The 21,231-nt window shown below is 41.7% G+C and overlaps 2 protein-coding genes across 3 annotated transcripts in view; one reads left to right on the forward strand and one right to left on the reverse strand.

Moving 5' to 3' along the window:
* snx33 (sorting nexin 33) overlaps positions 1-21,231 on the reverse strand; it is a 190,307-nt gene that overhangs the window by 53,372 nt on the left and 115,704 nt on the right. Inside the window, exon 5 of one of the 2 annotated variants that reach the window (XR_006371366.1) lies at positions 20,381-21,135. The exons of the other annotated variant lie outside the window; for it this stretch is intronic. The gene's annotated coding sequence lies outside the window, so the exon portion shown is untranslated. Of the gene's footprint in view, positions 1-20,380; positions 21,136-21,231 lie in introns of those variants that run through there. 2 annotated transcript variants of the gene reach the window in all.
* Positions 2,013-21,231, forward strand: part of cspg4 (chondroitin sulfate proteoglycan 4) — an 88,657-nt gene continuing 69,438 nt past the window's right edge. The window contains exon 1 of the mRNA XM_044125396.1: positions 2,013-2,174. Coding sequence (XP_043981331.1) covers positions 2,099-2,174 — 76 coding nt within the window. The 5' untranslated portion in view covers positions 2,013-2,098. The remainder of the gene's footprint in view (positions 2,175-21,231) is intronic.

Below are 21,231 nucleotides of genomic sequence, written 5' to 3' on the forward strand. Positions count from 1 at the left end.
ACTTCTTTTAAGTCGACTGTAAGATCTGAAGCTCGTCCGTCATTTTGACAGATTACAATTCACACCCCGACTATACTTGGTGCAGTCGCGTGGGACACTTTCGACTATAAGCGTACATCGCGGAAGTAACTAAATCAATCGATAAAGAACATTCACGAATGAAAATGGAATATGACAGAATATCCCGGTCATAATGACGGACAACAAAAAGGTCTAGCCCGACCTCTGCAGGTCACTGTCATAAACATGACATAAAATGAAAATGAAGGAGTCTTCATCACGAATGTTTATTAAGTGTCATTTAGTAAATTATGACTTTTAATGCAAAATTAACACTTTTAATGTAACTTTTAGTGCAATGTTCTCTACAGAAGTGACCTACTGCAGCTTTAATAAGCAAAATGAAAAGAACATCAGTTTTGTTTCAAAGTAATACAAGCATATTTTGTACAGATGTGAGGAATCAGCTTAAAAGGTCAAAGTTCTACGATTCTTTTCAAACAGCTACGTGTGGATTGAGCATTCAAGCTAGTCGATAGTAAGAAAGAAAAAAAAAAAAAAAGACTCTCCGTGTTTTCATTCTTCACGTTCCAATTATCCGGGGCATCATATCCAAAGAACTGTATGTACAGCTAAGAGGAAAGCCTAATTGAGCTTCGTGGACTCCAGTCAAGAAGTTGCAGAGAAATGCTAATTGCACACTCGCTTCTCCAGCCGTGGGAACGAATGAGGAATAATTTCGAGCCAACCGCCTGAGCGACAGGTGAAATTGAATCTTCAGGCTCCGACAGCGAACTCCGACGATAATTTTTTATTTATTTTTTTTAATATCCAGGCAGAAAATCCTCTCGTGGAGTGCACATGCTTGTTCATTACCAAAATAAAAAATAAGAAAGAGAGAGTCAGAGAGAGAGAAGAGAAGTGGAGAACAATCGGAGACGGGATTCACCTCAATTAAAGTCTGCCTAAGACGAGTCTCGGATCGCGTGATCGGCCGACGCTGTTGAATTGTCCTTTGTCTTTTGACGGAGAAGACGTAAGACTGAGAGTGGATCCAAAGTGGCCCACCTCTGTTTGATCGAGTTTGAGTTTAATTAGCCAAGGCTGCAGGCCTGTGGGAGAAAATCTCAGAAAAGCTACACATTGATCAAGAGAAAGTCTGGAAGATAAAGAACCAGGAAGAGTTGGCAAACACGATTTGTCTTCAACAGTAAAAAGTTGATTCTCTGTTGCACTCGAGGCCTGGTGTGATTACAAAAAGAAGAGAGTTGTAGAAATCTGCAGGTGGAATAGAAGCGATGCTTCCACTGATCATATAAGTGCGCGATTTGACACTTGGAAAATAAATTTGCTTCACGGCATCGCAAAATTTTAAAAAAGTTAGGGTTTTCTGCTAAAAGGTTTCAGAGTCGGAACGAGGTGTTTTTTTTTCTTTGGTCGTATCAAAACTGGTTTATTTCACAAACCAGCAATGGAAACGGTTCTCCACATCACAGGAGTCCTGTGATCAAGAAAACGACAGGAAGTGGTTGCAGGATGATGGTTTGAGTTGCATTTCTCATATAAGGGAAACGCCGCAAATTCAAAATTGTGTTTTTTTGACAACAGCAGAATGTGAACAAAGTTTGTCGCACATTTGCAATGAAACACGGCAATTGAGAGCCATACAGAGAGGAAGGACTGGTGTGAGGCCTCTAAACCAAACGTCTGTCAGCGTGTAGCATGTGTGTGTATTAATAAGATTTACTTCTTCTTTTAGAGACGAGCCAAATAAATCAACAGGCTGCTCGACTGGGAGTGTCTGAGTGCTGGGTCGGCAGAGAGAAGCAGCATATGATTTTCCAGCCTCATAGAGATCTAAGTTTGTGTGCGTGAGTGTGTGTGTGGAGAAGAGGGGGAAAAAAAATATATAAGAGGGCGTCCCTCTTGTGGTCCCACCCCAGCCCTGCCCCTTTCTCATAGAGAAGTATCCTGTAGCAGATCAACCCCCCCCAGAAAACTGGAAACTCATTCAGTCTCTTCTGAATGGAGCGTCTTTAACGGGAGAGTGAAGGACTTAACGTTGAGCAACCCCAACAAAAAGAAATTAAAAAATACCATGAGAGCCCTGCATCCAGTCCTGGTTGGTGCCTTGGTGACCCTGCTGCTCTGCCTGCCCGGCCCCGCGCACGGAGGTAAGCGCCACCGCAAATCACCGCTCGCTCCCGCAGCCGCCTGTCCGGTCAGAGATGATGTACGAGGCGGGATGTCAGGTCCCCCGTACCTCAAAGGCATGACAGGCAGGAGCGCTAATGCCTCAAACTTCAACTGAACTGACTTCAACTTTAACGCTGCTTTTTTTTTTTTTTTTTTGTAAAAGATGCACCTCATGAAATTCTCTACAATATCAGTGCCTGTGTCATTCATTGTGCTGATACTTCACACGTTGCGAGAAAGACGTGTCATTGCTTTGACTCTTGTCCAAGGTCTGAGACGGCATCTGTTCTCTTCTGAAGTTTTCTCTCCTCCTTCTTCTTGCCTCTCTCTGCCTGCAGCCGGGTTGTATTTTTCTTGAAAGTGTTTGCATGTCCCCAAAAGGCAGGAGGCAGCGCAGCAGAAGCCCTCTGAGCTTATAGGTGCCCTGTGTCGGCAGCAATGAATGGCTCTTTCAAAGAGAAGTGCGCGGTGGCAGGGCAGAACCGCTTCTCATTCACCCGGAGAGAAGAGATGAAAGTAAGAGTGGGAGAGCAGGGCTATAAACGTGTGAGAAAGGCAGCATGCGTGTGTGTGTGTGTGTGTGAGAGGGAGGTGGGCTGCTTCATGGAAGAGGCCCATACAATGTTCCCATAGATTTGGTGCGAAGTGCCACAGGTTTACTTTCTCGATGACACAACAACGCCAAAAGGCAGTGGGATTCAAAAGTAGCAAGTCGGTTCACCAACATACAACACCAGCAGGAAAACTGTTCAACCGTCTTCGGCTCGGACAGCTGTTGAGGCCGTTGCTTCCCCCTCCTCATCTCCAGAGTGTCAGCGTGCTTCCCACTTCAATTAAGTCCCCGCCAAACGTCTCCAGGAGAGGCTCATTGGCAGCTAATGTGGGGCAGGGGGGAGAAAAGTGACTTTGATCAGAACACGGGAATACCGCTTTGTTTCGGTGGCACCGAATCAAAGCTCAGATTGGGAAGTTGGACTCGGTTTTCTCCGCACTGCGATCAGTTCATCACAAAAAGAGTCTTTTCCCCCTCATGTTTGCTCATTTGCAGATGAGTCCTACTGAACGAAACGACGGCGGTGACACCACTGCTGGAAGAGTTAGCGGCGTGTTGACCCAACGGCGGCTTGTTGGAGTGTTGTCGAATTATGTCTGCTGGCAATTGGCGAGGCGCAGTTTAAGTATGGCGCAAACTGACTGTAGAACCACTGCTATGTGTCGAAACCATATTTAATTTGCTGGGTTTCCATTGGCAATATACTTGCAAAACTTGACATTTTGAAAATAAATTTGAAAATACAAAGAAACTCTTTCAAAAAGTGTTTTGGCACTACAATGAGGTGTTTGCTTTTTTTTTCTTTTTTTTTTTGCCCATATCAAAATTGGTCTATTTTGCAAAACTGCAATGGAAACAATATTCTCGCATTGCACGAGTCACATGATAAACGACTGGATATTGCCACTGGGGAAAACCGCGAAGAAGACGACGACAGGAAGTAGTTGGAAGATGATGGCATGGCCTGTTTTTTAACAACTTATTGTGTGAATAAACTTATTTACGTGTGATTTTAACAGCGTTTTTTTTTTTTTTTTTTCCCAGCCATTGCAAAATTTTGTAACTCATAAAAGTCTTACATGAAATAATCTGCCAATGGAACTGGTACTTTTTCTTTAATATTAATGATTTTTTTTCTTTTACTTAAAAACAAGCTCTTATATGTTGCTGAAAAGTTACTTCTTAGTCAGTTTTGTCTAAGTTCAAGTCTACTGAGTTATTTGCACTAGAAACAAAAATACTTGGCAAGATTTTCTGTTTTTACGGCGTCCCTGCTTCCTCAGTGTGACAAAGCTCACCCACTGACCCCAGAGAGCTAAATGCTAATGTTGACCAGATGTGCCAAGTTGCTGATTAGATTCTGGGGGCTCCAGTCGCTCCACAAAATGCCGACCACAAGCTGCAGATGAGTGTCAATAAGAATGTTAACACGTTCTTGTTATTAAGTCGTTGGTTGTTTTTTTGTGTTTTTGTCACCTTCCTTTTTATTAAGAGTTCTGTTCTGTCGGGTCCTGGAACATCTTGCACAGGAACAGGAGCTGTTTAGATGAAGCAGCGAGCCTCCCTCGTCATAAAAACTGTTCATGTGTGGAGAAGTTATAGTTTCCCCCTGGTGGAAAGTTTGACTCTGAGTTTCAAAGGCATCCAGGTGCCACAGCTGTGGGATATGTAGGCGTCGCCAAATCCTTTACAGAACAGATTTCATAACTTAACTTCTTTTAAAATGCACCAGCCAAACTACAGCTGATTTCTAGTTCATTGTGTCAAATAGGTCATTAGCTAGGTGTTCTGCTTCATCCTCAAATAAGAATTGTTTTGTGATTAAGGTATAAAACGCTTGCAAAATAGGTAAGTTTAACGACGTTTCTCTTCATTTGCTGTAATGTGTGTCTTGTTGGTACGTTCGCTTCAGAGTTTCGAAGTTTTGCTTGCAAGCAAAATGTACTTTAGTATCGCTATTGTGACAAAAATAAACAGAAAAGAAATAGAAAAACGTTAAACGTAGCTATGGCTACAATTCAGTGATGGCTACCTCATAATAAAGAGATTTTAGCAAGGCTGTTACCAAAACACTTCAAAATGGATACACACTTTGTGAAATTTACTCTAGCAGTTTCCTTGGCAACCACAGCAACAAGAAGCTTTACTTGCTAGCGAGCTTGCTTGACATTAGCATCAGCGCTGTCGGTAAAATATCTAAAGCTGGACACACGATTACGTTCGGTTTTGAAACATACCAGACTTACGACTGGTTCCAAAATATAAAAAATGTCGACATATTTCCTATAAACAGAATTTGTGTATACATATCAACCTTACTGATCTCTGCTGGATGCCTAATACCAACAGAAGTATTTAATATTTTAGCAAAATTCTAATCAAAACATTCAAGCAGGATTTGTTAACAAAATAAAAGCAGCTAATTTCCCTCGAGTTTAACCATTAATCTACTAATGATCACATTTGCAAACAGAAATGCTTGATGGAAACAGACATAATTTAAACGACCCAAAATGACGTTTTACAATACAGTCTCAGTGAGAAGCGCCTGGCTGATTCCACTGCTATACCTGTAAGAAATGACACTGCTGCTTTAATGGACGCCAACTATCCTGCAAACCTTTGAGATGCTGATGTGACTCCACTGTGAAATGTAAAAGTGACATTTTTATGGCTCAGAAGGAGACAGGCTGCGCCGCGTTGCGTTGAGCAGCCATGTGAGAGCACTTTTCCACATCAGGGGATGCTCACTTTATCATAGCCCGATCTAAAATTGGACATGACATGTTCCTGTTTCAACTTTTTCCTTCAAAACATTTCAACAGCCTCGGCGTCCCCTCGGCAACCATTTAGGTTCGTCCTTTCGGCTGAATAAGAGAGAGAGAGAGAGAAAAGAAAAAGGACTAATAATTGGCCGGCCGGATATTTCCGATCCAAACACGCCTGTTTGGTTGGTATGGTGACAGTTTCTCTTTTTGTCGCTGCGTTGGTAAAAACAGGAAGTCCGATGATGTTAGAGTGACATTTTGAAGCTGGACTCCTTGCTGCCGCTCTTTTCTTCAAACTGTGAACACATCTTGACTTTTCTCTCGCCCCTAAATTTGCTTCATGGAAATCCACTTTGTGCGTTTGGGTTTCTCTTCAGAAACAAACACGAAGCGACAGACGAACAAAACATGAGTATGAGTGAACCCGAATGGGTGTGAAGATTTTTCGTAATCAAAGTGTACGGCATGGAAGACCGAGCCTATTGGTCTGCTCTTTCACAAGTAAATTTGAATCAGTTCCAATAAGTTTTAAAAAGTGAGTTTTACTAATGGGTGTCTTTGTTCATTCTGAGTTGGAAAGCTTAAAGAAGACATTTACATTTCATATGATTTCCTCTGAAGTTAGCCTTTGCTTTGTGAGACTTAAATATTGGGCGATGGGGGATGTAGAAGATCAGTGTTTTGCATCGTTTTTGATTTTTCCAGTTCAAACAAACATATTTCCTGAACCGTCACCCTCGTTTATTGTGACAAATCTGACGTCTACAGAGAAAAACGTTTGTGTGTGCTTCCCGAAGAAGATTTTTAGCCCCGAGTGGAGACAGATTGCACGGGAACACAAAAATGCAACCCTTTTCCTGTTAGCACCTGAGAGCTAACAGGTGAAGCTAACAACACCCCTGATTGGTGAAGATGTTATTTCAGAAGAGTTGAAGTTAGTTTTGCTGTCAATCTCCATGTTTCCATCCAACTGTGATGTGGATGTTGAGCAAATTTATAAATTTCAGCAAAAAAAATGAAGTGAATCAATCAGATGCTGACGTGACGCATGGCTGTAAAAAGAGCAAGATGTAGTGAAAGGTAGATTTTTTCCAGTTTTCCAAACCCACAGGTAGATGAGAGCGTCCCACCGCTTTTTCCCTGTCAGCCATTTTGAAAAGGCTGTCGTGATCCATTTTTAGCCGTCATTTTTAAAATGAAAATAATTCAGCTCAAATGCAATTTAATTTTCATTTAGTTTAATTAACATTCAAGAGCTGCAACAGAGAATCCATATGGAGGATTCACACATGACGCGCGTACATGCACCTTTTCAATTAAATTCTGAACACGAACATGGATTACCCATATCAATCAAATATCTCAATGTTTTGATATTGATCTGGAAACACTCTGCAGCCGCACTGCAGACCGGAAGTACAAGCGACAGCTAAAGTTTTGAAATCAGGCAACATCTCTCAGATCCTGAGCATCAGAATCGCTCCGAAAAGCAGCTTAGAATCTCCAAACCAAGTCCAAGAGAACTTTCTTTGTTCACGTGAACGGTCTCCAACAGGTTTAGCTAAGACAGGCGAAGCTCCAGATGTCAGCACTGAGAAGGTTTGGAACCATCATAGTGAATCCAAAGAGAGGAGCTGGACATTTTCTTTTTCCTTCTACGCAGCGTCTGTTCATGAGTGAACGAAGATGATGATGCTCCCTCTTCACCTCTGTGAGACTTATAGGACAGAATGCATTAAACATTAACAAGCGATGATTTAAAATGAGCCAGGTTTTTCTTTTCAAAACCTTAGTTTCTGTATGAACTCCAGAGGTTTCTGTGCTTTAGCGTTTCCATAAAGCGCGAGTCATTTTGTCCCGAAGACATGCTGCTCGCCGACAAGCTTGTCCTTTTGTCTTCACGAAAACCAAGACACCCTACTAACATCGCTCAAGCGATCAATATTGATATTATTTCTTGTAATGCAACTCCCTCACTGCTAGCCTGACATTTCTGGCTGCCACTTTCAGACACAAAGTTTCAGGGCGTCATGGTTTATTAACTATTTTTGGGCATTCTGGCCCAAGGCAAACATCCTTGAAGCTGCGAAGCTGAAGTTGTCTGTGTGAGCAGCCAGCCTCACCCTGCTCTTTCCTTCTTTCTAACTTCATCTCTTCCCTGCAGGATGATTTCCCTCCCCCAAACCCCCAACCTGCAGCCACAGAGTAAGCAGCCCTGTAATTGCAATGCCGGACCCAGAGTAGATTTACTAAAAAGGCTCGATTCCTGTAGCAGCAATGCTCTCACTTCTGTGAAGGTGTCCACTGACATGCAACACATGCTAACTCCGCCGGTCATCCAAGTGTGCTGCGTCGGTCAGATAACCGTTTTGGCTGCAAGAAAGAAATGTGAAGGAGTGCCTGAAGGAGAGGGCACGTCATGTATTCTGTCTTTCACTTCTTTTAATTACAACCACAGCTGCTCCATCCTGTTGGATTTGTGAAAACCGAGCTAACCTTGAAACAATTAAACGCGAGCCGATACATTTAAGCATCTTATTAATAGAAGTTGGACCGAACATAACAAATAAAACGCCAGAGTACCATTTGTGGCTGGTTAGAATCTGTAAAAACTTTTTCAGTTTATCCTCCTGAATAAATGTGGCTAGCCTTCTAGCGAGGCCAGATCAGTGAACGAGCAGCTGCCGCAGGCAGAACTCTCACAAATCCCCCAGAAATAAAGAAAAACTCAAGGCCACAGGTCATTTGGGAATACAAATGATTGGAAACCTTGAATATTTTTGTTTAAGATGGCCGTGTTAACATTTTGTTTACCGTCTTGCATGTACTTTGATCTTTAAGTAGAACAATTAAGGGTGCGTTCACACCAGACCTGCTTAGTCCGCTTTAATTTGACTCCCGTCAATTTCGTCCAGAAAGTCCGGTTTGTTTGGGGAGGTCTGAACGCATGATTGGACTCTGATGTGGATCAAACCACAGCTCAACCAAACTCTGGAGATCACTTCAACCAGAGTTTCAGTTGAAGTGACCTTTTAGGTTTGACCTTTAGGAATCCAGATTTTCTGAATGTCCAACTCTCAGAAAAGCATTAAAAGTGCTTCATGTCAACGCTGTTAAAAGCAGAATTGTACCGTTCCCAAACTGAGCTCCAAGGAACCTCTGATCATTGTAGAATAATCGACTCCAAATCTGATAGCCAAGTATTGTAGATTTTAAATTAGAGAGCCGTCCAGCCCCATTAAGAAACTGTAAGACAGCCCAGATGTCAACTTTAGCATTGTTAGCAGCTAATAGGTAGCTAACAGTAGCACTCACTGTGCTTAGATATCATTTATATTTTCAGTTTATTATTTTTTTTATAACTACTCAAAATGGCTGCTGCTCAATTTCAACAAGTGGAGGCTTCTGCCACACATTTGTTAGCGGGCGTCATCGTTCAGCCTGAAGTCTTCATTAGCCCAATTTGACAACACGACAGGGAAACTCGAGACCTATTCCTCTTCCTTATGCCAGTAAAGGAAATGTTCAGGGAAGAAGCAGAGCTGTTATCAAGCAGTGCATAATTTAGTTCCATTTGCCAGGCATTTGGCTTGTGAACATTCGCTTCATTGTGGCCGTTTTGTGGGATGACTGTGACCGTCTCTGTCCCTCCAGCTCCTGCAGTATTTCATGTTTCATCAGTCACATGGGAAGCGCCGAGCGATAATATCTGCGGCGAAAGGAAGGCCATATCTGCAAACATGAAGTGTGACTCTTGTAGTGCTGGACAGAATCACCCTTTGGCGGACGGGGTGTCGGAAGGGACGGGGGGGGCAGAAGCTGAAGCCATCTGGTCGTCCTTCACAGATGTGCCAGATGAACCCTTCTTCCAAACAAAGAGATACATTCTGCTTTCCTATTCCTGCTAAAAGTTGAAAAAGCGGAAGAGCTCGGCTGATTGTGATTCAGCAGCCTTAATAAAAAGAAAAAGAAAAAAGGGAAGAAAAGACACATCCCTCGCCTTGAGGACTTGTTTTCCCTTGGCAGATGATCTTTCCCGGCGCTGCTCCCTTTGAGGTGTCTGGCTGTCAAAGGCAAGCTGCTCGGATTATATTTTGGGGCTCTGATCTGCTGAGAACGCAGCCCACACACAGACCTCATTTAGCCCGCTCGTGTACACAAAAGACTCCCTTACATAAACACGGGCCCGGATTCTGATGCTAGGTGGAAGGTCAAAGGGCATCTCGCGGCGGCGCTCCTTCGTTGTTAGAACCTCTTTTACGTCGGCAGCAAAAAAAAAAAAAAAAAAACAATAAAAAATGCTTGAGCAGCAGTTCGGTGACTGATGGGCTACACCCAGATTCAAGGTCCATAAGTGGCACTTTGGGATTTCAGATTGTTGTGATTACCTTGTAGCCGTGTTATTTCATGCATTCTAGGGGCACGGTGGTACCTACAGCAGCAGCAACAGGAGGTCCAAACCACACGGAGAAGCAAATGCTCAACTTTTCTCGAGAAGAGGGAAATCAACCGGGCGGGAGAAAGACAGCAGCTGGGTTTCCGTTACGGATGAGCGCAGATCTGTGTCAATGTTCTGCTAATGTGAAAACGGAAAACACAACTTTGCAATTGCGGTGTTTTTGTTGAATCAGAAGTGAAATTAAAACCTAATATGAATAGGTTTGTTCAGATGTTAGATGTAAACAGTTACATGAGAATTATTCATATTTCAGCCCTGGTGATAGCGCTCATCGCTATCATCCATCAGAGGAGACGTCGGCGTCTTTTTCAGGCGTTGGAGTTACAAGCCCCGCCTACATATGCGGCATTTTGGCGATTTTACAGGAGAGCTACGGATTTAATGAGTTTGAATAATACCAAACTTTTCATGAACTGTATAATGTCAGAGAAAAAAACTAAAACAAAACAAACCATCCTTCTACCACTTCCTGTTGTCTTCTTTGTCGTTTCTGTCAGTGGTAGCGTCTGGCTTTTGATCATATGATCAACGTGATGCGATAAAAAAGTTTCTACTACAGTTTTGTGAAATTCATCTGTTCCGAAACGGCCAATAAAACCATCTAACTGGACACAAAAGCTTTTTAGTTTTTTAGAAATTAGCGTGTTTCCATTAAGCAAATTAATTGTCGTCATTTCAATTTGCTCAATTATATGGCCTATTGAGCAACTAATTTTGCTCAATATTTCCAGTCTAAATAAGTAGATCCCAACATTCGGTCCAAGGCCCTTGAGACTAAACTCTTCAAAGTAATCAAAATAATGAAAACAATAACAGTGAAGCAAATTAATGCTAAATAATCAATGTAAATAAATGTCAGGGCAACCTGCCTCTCTCATACAAATGCACAACAACTCTATTCATCTGGCACCTGCAGTGAAGAGGAAACAGGATTATTTTCCACCTCTAAGTGTTTCTGTCGCTTCAGCAGTGAACTTAAACCTTCAAACCCGAGCCCCACCACCGCATCTGGCCGGCACGGTCCGGTTTGGACTCTCTGCGCGTCTGAACGCGGTCCAGAGCTTTGTGACCGCGCAGTCACAACAGATTGACAGCGACAACAAAACTTCTAATCAAGGGGTGACGCTAAACACAGAGCAGAGCCTGGAAAACACACGGTGCGATTATGAGCAGAAGGAAAACAACAGCCGTCGCTTCTCCCAAGAAATATGGCGTCTGTGGAGTTTCTGTCAAATCAGAGCAAACCCAGAGGATCCGGAGCGTTAAATGTCCGGAAGAGTGTTGAATTGGATTTTCTTATTACATAAAGTTTATAAAGTTTAAACTTTGTGTATGTTGCTTTTATATCACTCTCCAATTAGGTTTCTGAAAAAATAAAGATCGATTCAAAGTTAGATGAATTGATCTAGTTCATCTAACTTTAAGTTTTTGTTTCATCTTTGATTTATTTGTCCTGATCTTATTTTACTTTTGAAATTTGAAACGGACCTGATTGGGGTTTTAGTTGCCAAAACAAGCATTGAAATTCCTCCTGTTTTATTTATTTATTTTTTTTTAAATCTTGGGATAGGTTGAGCTCTGTGCTTTGGCATTTGTGAAAACCAATTTAAACCCAACAGTTATCGACTCAAATGTCTAAAAATGTATCAAAATTAATTCTGGAAGAGGACTGAATGTTAAATTGGAAACTTGGTTAAAAGCCTGCAGAAACGCACAATTTAGATCAATTTAACTGGCCGGCATAAAGTTATACGTTCTGCTTTCAAAGTGATGCTAAAGATAGCTAATGTAGCTTTACAGCTAGCTTACATTTGTGGCTCTTGCTATTAGCTAATATTCAAGATCTACAGCCTCAAAGTAGAAATTTAAGGGGATTTATTTGAGTCAGAGTTTGACTTGTCTGTCCAGTTAATCTTGCAGTTAGATATTTCTTTTGCAAAATAAGTACGCACAGCAACACAGAGGGCGGATTAAACCAACACTGCTGTTCTTAGACTTTATGAATTATATTTTAAGCTACAGGTAGAGGATCAGGCAGGGTACCTGCTGTGCTGAGGCGCCCTGACCAAGCGCAGAATTTGTTTTTTAATCCAAGTGTGCTGTGACCCTGAGAAAACAACAAACAAACAAAAAAAAGGAGAAAACATTCGCGCCTGTTTTCACTGCAGCAGCAGCAGAATTGCATGTTTATTCTTGATAAGAGTTTTTGGAGAGTTTAATGCCCAAAATGAAAACTCCAGAGAAAATTCTCATCATCTCAGGACTGCCAAGCTTTCAATAAGCAGGAATTATGCATGACCAGATGCCTCGATACGAGCGGCCTCCACGGGCTTTTTCTTTTCAGATTTTCTCTCTCCCCTTTTAGAGAGGACTGTCTGTTTTTATCGTTTTGACTGAAGATGAATGTGTTTTTGTTTTTTTCGTGTTTTGTGCCTGCCATTGTTTCTTTTTATCCTCTGGATAAAAAAGAAAAAAGAAAAAGAAGAACAGAAGAGCTTTTGTGAAATTAATCATTCGGTTTGTCCCAGAGGGATTAACCATTAGGATCTTTCCTGCTTGTTTACTGCGAGTGTCATCATTTCAAAAGAGCCGCTATCGTTACGGGGCCGTAACCACTTTAATGTGTTGCATATCATCGTCATGTTTGATTCATTAGCAGCACTTAGCCTCCTCAGCTTACAATGCATCGCAGTGATTTATTTATTTCATTATTTTTTGTCAAATTTGACAAGAAACTAGATGTGTACAAAACATCGAAATCAACCACCTATTGGATCGATACTAATGAGGTCAAATCTATACTTTTTTCCCCAAAGAAGGCGATTTTACTGTCCCTAACATTACGCCAGGGCAAAATCTTCACTTCAGAACGAGTTTTACTTAAAAATAAAAGACCTTTTGAGTCCTCTAAAGCAGTGGTCCCCAAACCCCGGGCCGTGGACCAATTGGTGCCGGGCCGCACATGAAATAAGTAAATATTTCCGTTTTATGTATTATTTGAGTCTGGAGGAGCTTTTATTTTGAAAATCCTTTAACCGGATTCTCTCGGTTACATCTTGCACGCCAACATTGAGCCACAAGCAGCAAATGAAAAAGAAACGGATCAGATTCTTTGGAAAGTTTCTTTGGAGAAGGGAAAAGGCCCAGAGAAGAGACAGGAGAATGGATTTATCCCGGTAGGTGATTCCCACATTCCAAGCTCTGCATGCTATGGTGACCGGCTCATTAATGAGGCAATGAAGCTTCAAACCGCTTCACCACTTAGAGACCAAGCTCTCTGTGCATAAGCAGCACTTCAGGTGTTATTGTCTCCCATCACTCCCAGTTGGGACCGTCTGGTTGCAGAGAAACAAGCTCAGGGCTCCCATTAGTCGCTAAAATTTTCACGAAAGTAAAAATGTTCGTTTTTGTGGCACATCTGTATCTTATTTTGAAGGAATATGTAAACGTTACCATAGCGACCAGAGTCAGAGAGCGTTAGGGCAGTGGTCGAGATGAAAGGAGAGGAATAGAGCTTGTGAGTTTTAGGTCTGGTTCACACGGCACGATTTAAGGATTGTCGGCCTCTGTGACCACAGAGCCGATAAAAGTACAACAGGTTTGATTGGTTCCTGTATCCAGCCACACCACCTGTATCCAGCCACACCACCTGTATCCAGCCACACCACCTGTATCCAGCCACACCACCTGTATCCAGCCACACCACACACGAACCAAGTCCACTCATAAACATCCCGATTCCAGAAGGAAATCCAGTAAAACTCCCCAACATACCATACATGAATTTAGCATAATCAAACACGGAAGAAGCAGCAGTGATAGTTTGTGGACTCATTTGAAGCGATAAAAGATGAAAAAAATAGAAAAGGTGTTTGATAAAAGACGGCAGGAGCAGCCGCTCTATTTGCTGCACTGTGATTTGGAGGTGAGTTGTGTTTTTTCATAGTTAACATTTTTAACTGAATAAACATAACCTCTAATGTCCACCGATGTCTCAGTTGCACCATGTCAGCTGTTTGGGATTCCCCTCCGTTCTTACGTCACCGCGCTTTCTGATTGGCTACCTGTCACATTCAACAGGCTGCTTTCTCGCTCCCAGTCAGGGGAAACCCCACAGGCTGCGATAATCGGGCCGAGACAATATTGAATATGTCTATTCAACACACCACCACGTAACACACCACACACGAACCAAGTCCACTCATAAACATCCTGATTCCAGAAGGAAATCCAGTAAAACTCCCCAACATTTCATACATGAATTTAGAATAATCAAACACGGAAGAAGCAGCAGTGATAGTTTATGGACTCATTTGAAGTGATAAAAGATGAAAAAAATAGAAAAGGTGTTTGATAAAAGACGGGAGCCACTCTATTTGCTGCACTGTGATTTGGAGGTGAGTTGTGTTTTTTCGTAGTTGACATTTCTAACTGAATAAACATACGCCAACATGCAGAAGCATTATTTGATGGTTCCTCTCCCCGGGCCGCAGCAAAATTGCCAAGTCTTGACCGGTCCGCGGTAATAAAAATGTTGGGGAACACTGCTCTATAGTGCCGTTTTCATGTGGGCGCATGAAAAAAAGAGCTAAAAACTTTTCTATTTGGGAAATAGGTGTGCCTGTGTGAACGTTTGCCACAAGCCGTTTGGAAGTCCCAGTTAACATGTGAAAGAAACTAAACATGAAAGGTTTGGCCTCCACTATGAGAGCTATAAAAAAGAAAAAAAGAAAACATACCAAGTTGGCTTAGTTGGTAATTGCTAAACGCTGTTGATAGTTATTGGGAAGATTTAAAAAGCTAAATACAACGGCTTCAAAAGCAAGACAACACTAAATATACAGAATGAATGGGGTGGTTAAATCAAACAGGCTTGTTTGCGAAACATCGGCCTTGGCTTTTCTTACCGAAAATGTTTGACTAATCTAGATCTTTAAAAAGAAGAACAGAAAAACATTCAGTCTCCATAAGTGAAACTCAAAGCCGTTACCCAGAACAACTTGCAGCTGCTTTCCTGATCATCCATCTTCTTCACCAGAGTTTGAAAACCAAGAGTCAGTTTCCTTTTTTAATGCTGGTCTATCACATAAGATCCCAGAAAAACACATGGCAGTTTGACTCTGTAATGTTTAAAAAAATGTGACAAGCTTGAGAGGGCATTGTGTCTGAAAACCTGTACATGTCACTCTATACGTCCTAATTAGTCATCTGACATTAGTTTTGGCGTGGAAAAGGCATGTGGAGCCTCTGGAAAAGCAGCATGAATTAAATCATGGGAACCGCCTCCTGATTGGTCAAAACGGTGTTGGGAACAGCTTGAGGTTTCCCCGTCCAACATCTGGAGCTGGCGTGGTCAGCTTGGAGCCAGCCAAATTTGAAAAGGGCTTTAATCATATAGTCTCCCCCCATCCTGCTCGTTCTTACCTAATATAGACGTAAAATAAAATTTTTTAAAAAAGGTGGTGAAAGGACATCAATGAGCTGCAGTCAGCGAAGTTTAAAGAAACCCGGAGTGTTGTTGGAAACGGACTGGGCTGCTATCAGACCTGATTATGTTCTGTCAGCAAATTTCCAGCCTCCAGGTAGGTGGCTCCGTCAGATAAATCAAATTCAACAGCGCAAAGCTGGATGTGTGTGTACATATGTGTGTGTGTGTGTGTGTGTGTGTGTATCCATGTGTTGGATTTCATTTGGGGCGAGGCTGGATTCTTTTTCAGGTCCGTCTGGTTCAGGCTGCCCCTCGGAGACTTGAGTCTGCTATTTTTACAGCTGTGGTAGCCGCGCATGACTCATTATTTTAAATAAAGAGAACTCCGTTGTCAGTCCGGGGAGTCCCAGCACCCCCGAGCTCTGAGGGGAGATGACTCATGAGCACAAGGCCACAGCGGCTAATCATGAGATATCGCACTCAGGACTAATTGTTTGTTTTCCTTGTGATTAAGCTTCGACTCTGTGATACTGTTTGGTTTTGCCTTCGAGATTAAAAGGCTTGAGCTTCAGCTCAAAGGTAAAATGTGTCTATGTTTAGTCTGCTGCAAAGGTACGCAAACTTTCTTCAAATTTTGTCACGTTAACGCTAACTACATTCATATTCATTCCTCATTACGTGGGTATGCCTCTACTGCGTTAAGAAAAAAAAAAAAACACAAGGACTGAAATGTTTGCGCTTCAATTTTTATGTTTTGACACCATTTTTCAAATGGATTTGGGTCTGAATTTTTACTGCGGTGGACTAATACAGAAATATTTTGATGTAAACTCTTTCATCACAGCTCTGCGTGTCTGTTTAGGGCCGTTGTTCTGCTGGAATCACAAAATCTTTCCCCTTTCTAAAGGCTTTTGAGACCTAAAGATTTTATTTCATAACATCTCCATGTACTAAGTATGGAGATTGTATTTAGCTCCATAGGTTTCTACCACACCTAGCTTACAGGATAAAACCTTCAATGTTGATCTAATCTGACTAAAACAGTGGTGGACACACTTCTGCTAATGCGCTAATAGCACAGCTAATTTCTTTTTGCTTAGCTCTTTAGCACTTTTGCTCACTTTAAAGACATTTAGCACACTTTACTTTAGCATCAGCAGAGCTTATGTTTATGATTAGTGTTGTAGCACAACTGACTTTTTAGCTAGCAGTCCTCACCACTAGTCAACAGGCAGCTTCTTTCATGTTTGCTCTGTTTCCTACATGACTTGTCACAAAGTTTAAGCTAGGTCGCAAAAAGGAATGGCCAAAATGTTCAGTCACTTGTTGTACAAAGGTGGTTGATGCAGAAAGTTGCAACAAAAAGTATTAGAGTTTTGTTTATGATTATATGGAACTTAATACAGAAATGTGCCACATTCTACTCATTAGTATTTGAAAAAACAAAAAATAACATTGCTGGCTGGTCACCATAGACGTAGTTACAAGGTTATGAGTCCCTGGGCTGAGTCTATGTTGGTGCCCCATTCACTAAAGAAAATGTGTTTTTCTAATTCTAAATTAAATTCATTAATAAGTAGTCCTATTCATCAGTGAGCTTAAACTGATGTATTGTAGGTTTAATATTTCAGAAGAAACATTCTGCAACTTAAAATTTTTTCAAATACTTGGGAATTGTTAATATTTAAAAAACTTCCAAAATACTAATATAACTCGGATATGGGCATTTAGTACAATGTTTGCAAAACATACATTCATTAAAAAGGAAGGTATTGGGGGCTGCCCAAACAAATCATGGGCCCTGGGCTACTGCCTTATTCACCCAAAATCACAATACAAACATTTTAAGTTTGTGTTTGCAATGAGACAAAATGTGTAAGGTATTGCACACCTGTATGCTTCATGAAAGATTTTCATCTAACTTGGTCAGAGTTGATTCTGACACAGTGTTCAGCTTCCCTGCTAGCACTTGATGGATTTCTGCAAAGGAAGTGTCCTAATTTGTTTTTTCCACATGTACAATTTTCTGTGATGTAAAAAACTATGATGTGCCCCCTTTTCACGGCAGCAGCGGCCAGTTTCCTTCTCTGTAATTCCCAAAGCGTGGCGGCGGGAGACGGCGTTTGCTTTGTGCAGCATGGCACCATAGAGGCAGATCAGCGCCAGCTCCTGTCTTGAAGATCCTCATCATCAGCGCTGCTATGGGATGAAGAAACGTTCAGAATAATTTGAGGCCAGACGGCATCATTACGAAGTAACTTCAGACGAAATCAACAGGGCAGCAGGGCTGAGGTGGAGAGGTGGGGGTGGAGGGTGGCACCAGACCCAGCATCTGGCAGATGACAGACTGAAGTAGCATGCGGATGATAAATATAGCTGCAGCACCAACAAAAGATCATGTTGGCCTCACATGAGGCTGACGAAAAAAAGGGAAAGGAGGGAAGGCGATCCAGGGAGGGCGCAGTGTGTGTGCGTGGGCGTGTGTGTGTGTGAACTCATGGTTATGTTTACTGTAGGCTCGCGTGTGAGGGCGTGTATTCTTTTTGCTCTGTGGTTCACACAGAATCCAGTGTTCGGCAGCCGGAGCGAATGTCGTCACCCGGCTCGCTGAGAAGGTTTAAAATAACCAGAGGAAATAATGCGTCCCATGAAGTTTGGATTGACTCACGGTTCGGCCGTCTACAGTGGCATAAAGAGCTGCGCAGCGGCCCTAAAACACACAGCTCCGGTCCGCTGAGTCCCACAGTCAAGCTCCTTGTGGAGCGGGGAGGGGGGGAAGGGATTCTTGCACATCAGATGCTGAAACTTTCAACGTTTTAGTGAAGAAAGCAAAGAATCAACAGTAAATATCTTCACGTTGAAATTGCAAAATCAGTTCTTGAAAGAAATGGCACTGAATCATGATACTGGGGATACAGTGGACCTCTGGTTTTTGCAAGACCACAACAATTGGCTAAGAGCTAAAATCTGTAAATACTTGTCTTGATTACAGACACGTTGCAACGTGATGTCATGCGTGCAAGACTTTTTGAAAGTCGGGCGACAACAATGACTACTGTTGGTTTTAGCTCTCAAGTTGTCAACATAACGCGCTAAATCTTAAAGGTACGCCTGATGTATAAAAGAAAAAGGTTTGCTTTGCTACTAATCATCAACACCAAGACATCAAGTTAAGGACATTACTTTTTACTGGTCAGAAAAAAGTATTAATTAGAAAAATAGCAAGGAAGAAGGACGAATGTCAATCGTGCTGGCTTGACTTCGACAACCTTAACATGTAGATGTGCTACAGAATTTGGTGCTTTTCAGAAGAAACAGAAGTGGCTTTGAGTTGCTCTTTTTTCCATTGCTGTAATGCACTAATAATACCTACATCTCCAGGGTTGTGTGCATATGTACAAAATTTCACAAAATCTTGAAATGTATCTGTAACTGTTGGTTTCAATGGTTCAAACACCAAATATACCTTAACATACAACATATTTCTACTGTCTACATTAGTCCAGACAGTAGAAATCATCCTGGCGTTACAGAAGAAGATATGTTTGCAGTGTTTCTTACTGCCTCTCTTGGGGACGTAGCTGCAAAGAGTCAACAGGCCTCTGTACATTTGAATCACTTTGGAAATAACCGGGTGTCTGCTTGGTTGACATGTACATTTTCATGTAGTTCCTCAATAACATGAAACAAAGATGACGTAAGAGGAGAGAGCGTTATTTAAGGAACCGAAAAATGTGAAATGATCTCGCTGCTGTAGTTACACAAAAATAAAAAATAAAAATGGTGTTGCTATAAGACAGAGGTAGAGAGAAACTGTTAAAAAAGAAAGAAAGAAAGAGAGTTAGTCTAGATACATGTTAACAGTATACAGTAAATGAGCCGTCAGCTTGATTTTTTTTTTTTTTTTTTATCCCTAAAGCCATTCAGACATCCTGAAAGGAAAATGTAAGGTTTCCCCAGAGTTTTCTGGTGCAGTGGCCCAACACCTCTCCAATAGCCGGGAGGCTCTCAGTCTTCACAGAATTTTCTCAACATAAAATTCCTGAGGGAGATTAAAAAGGTCTGCAAAGTACACCTCAAGAAAGTTTGTAAGGTTTTTATTTTTTTTATTTAAAGGGAAAGGAAGGGCACCATTTTTCGCTCTGGAGACACTAATAATCAATTATGTTGCTGTGATTTTTAAAATGAACAAGCACAATATTAATGATATAAACAGTCAAACAAAACTGCGCAAGAGCAACAATTTGCATGTGTGACGCTTTTTCCTCATCACTTCCTACTTCAGCATTTTTGGTGGATTTGAACAGAAACATTTTTAGGGTGCAAAACAACAGGAGTTGTTTGACAACTTGGCAGACATTTTAAACCTACTTTGACAATAGATGTTGTTATGAGCTACAGATAATCTGCTGTAAGGAAATGGAATTTGTACAATCTCATCAGAAAATTGTGTCCTTATTTTCGGTTTGATGTCTGCCCAAATTTCTCTCATATTTCATGAAAGCGTCGGCTCCTGACAGAGTTGGGATAACAAAACGGGTTTTTTTTGTTCTTTTTTTGAAGCTGAAACATCCCTGGAGCTTGCCACATACTACCCCCCTGGTCGTACATCCCAATTATTGAATCCACTCAAAGCTTAAGGAAAACCAGTAGGCTACATCGAAAATCCAGGATAATACCTAATAAATGTCTGCAGCATCACAGAGGAAAGAAACTGGCGGGTTTCTGTTTGTCGAGCGTAACCTCCTGAGAAAAAGAAAAGTAAATCTGACGGAAAGTTTCAACACATTTTGGAAAATAACTTAAATTTGTTACCGCCACCATCAAAAAAAATACTACCTGATAAACTCACGTGCAACGTTAAAGTCCATGGGTACCAGCTGGTTAAAATAAGGGTGTTAAAATGAAGAAGGTTAACTTGGCTTTACAGGAATGCTGATGACGTAACATTTTATGAAATGAATTTTATTCATCATTTCAGCAGCTGAAACTCCTTCATGATGCATCTATCCTGTTATGTTACACCATAACAGCCTTTTTCTGTCCATGTTCAGTCGTCAGATCTCATTTTTCTTTGCCAATAAAAGGCAATTCATGGTTTCCCACCAAACACATATTTCCAGCTCCAGACATTCTCCACATTTCATAAGAAATCCAGAAGAGCGAGCTCGAAAACAATTATATGCTTCATTTCTTTGCTTTGAAGCAAAGAAATGAAGTAAATAGCAAAATCCTCCCCCTTCCCCACGTGTGGATGGAAAGAATGAGAGTTGAGAGAGAAGAGTGTGAATCTTTTAGCTGCTGACAGCAGCAGAGCCTTTATGAAATCAACAAGTGATCGGCCAAAACCGACAAAAAAAAATAAAAAATGTGCTAGATGATGGGAGGGATCCCTTTGTGTTCTGCAGCCAACTATGCAACCTGATGCACCACACTGTCAGTCGAGCCCTTTGAGGGAAACTGAGATGAGCCAGAGATGGTCAACCTGACCGCGTGTGACCCCGGAGCGTCCCGTCGCTTTACGGCCAGAAACGCATTCCCGAGGTTCTCCTCAGGATCACTTTCCCATTGTCCCGAACGACCGCAGGAGGATGTTTCAAACTTTGTGTGCTCCCGTTTGGATTTGGTGAAACATAATTGTCGCTCTCTCCATCCTTTCTGTGAGGTGGAAGCGTCACTCCGTCCCGAGAAGAAATTCAGACTTTTCTTGACAAATATTGACACACGTAATCTGCAAAATAAAAAAAAGACTGAGAAGGCTATGAAAAATTGCAGTTTGCGCCACATGAGTGTGACTAAAACGATTGGACGGCAGTTTCTGTCTGAG

Source organism: Gambusia affinis, linkage group LG08 (genome assembly GCF_019740435.1).
Source record: "Gambusia affinis linkage group LG08, SWU_Gaff_1.0, whole genome shotgun sequence".
Lineage (NCBI taxonomy): Eukaryota > Metazoa > Chordata > Actinopteri > Cyprinodontiformes > Poeciliidae > Gambusia > Gambusia affinis.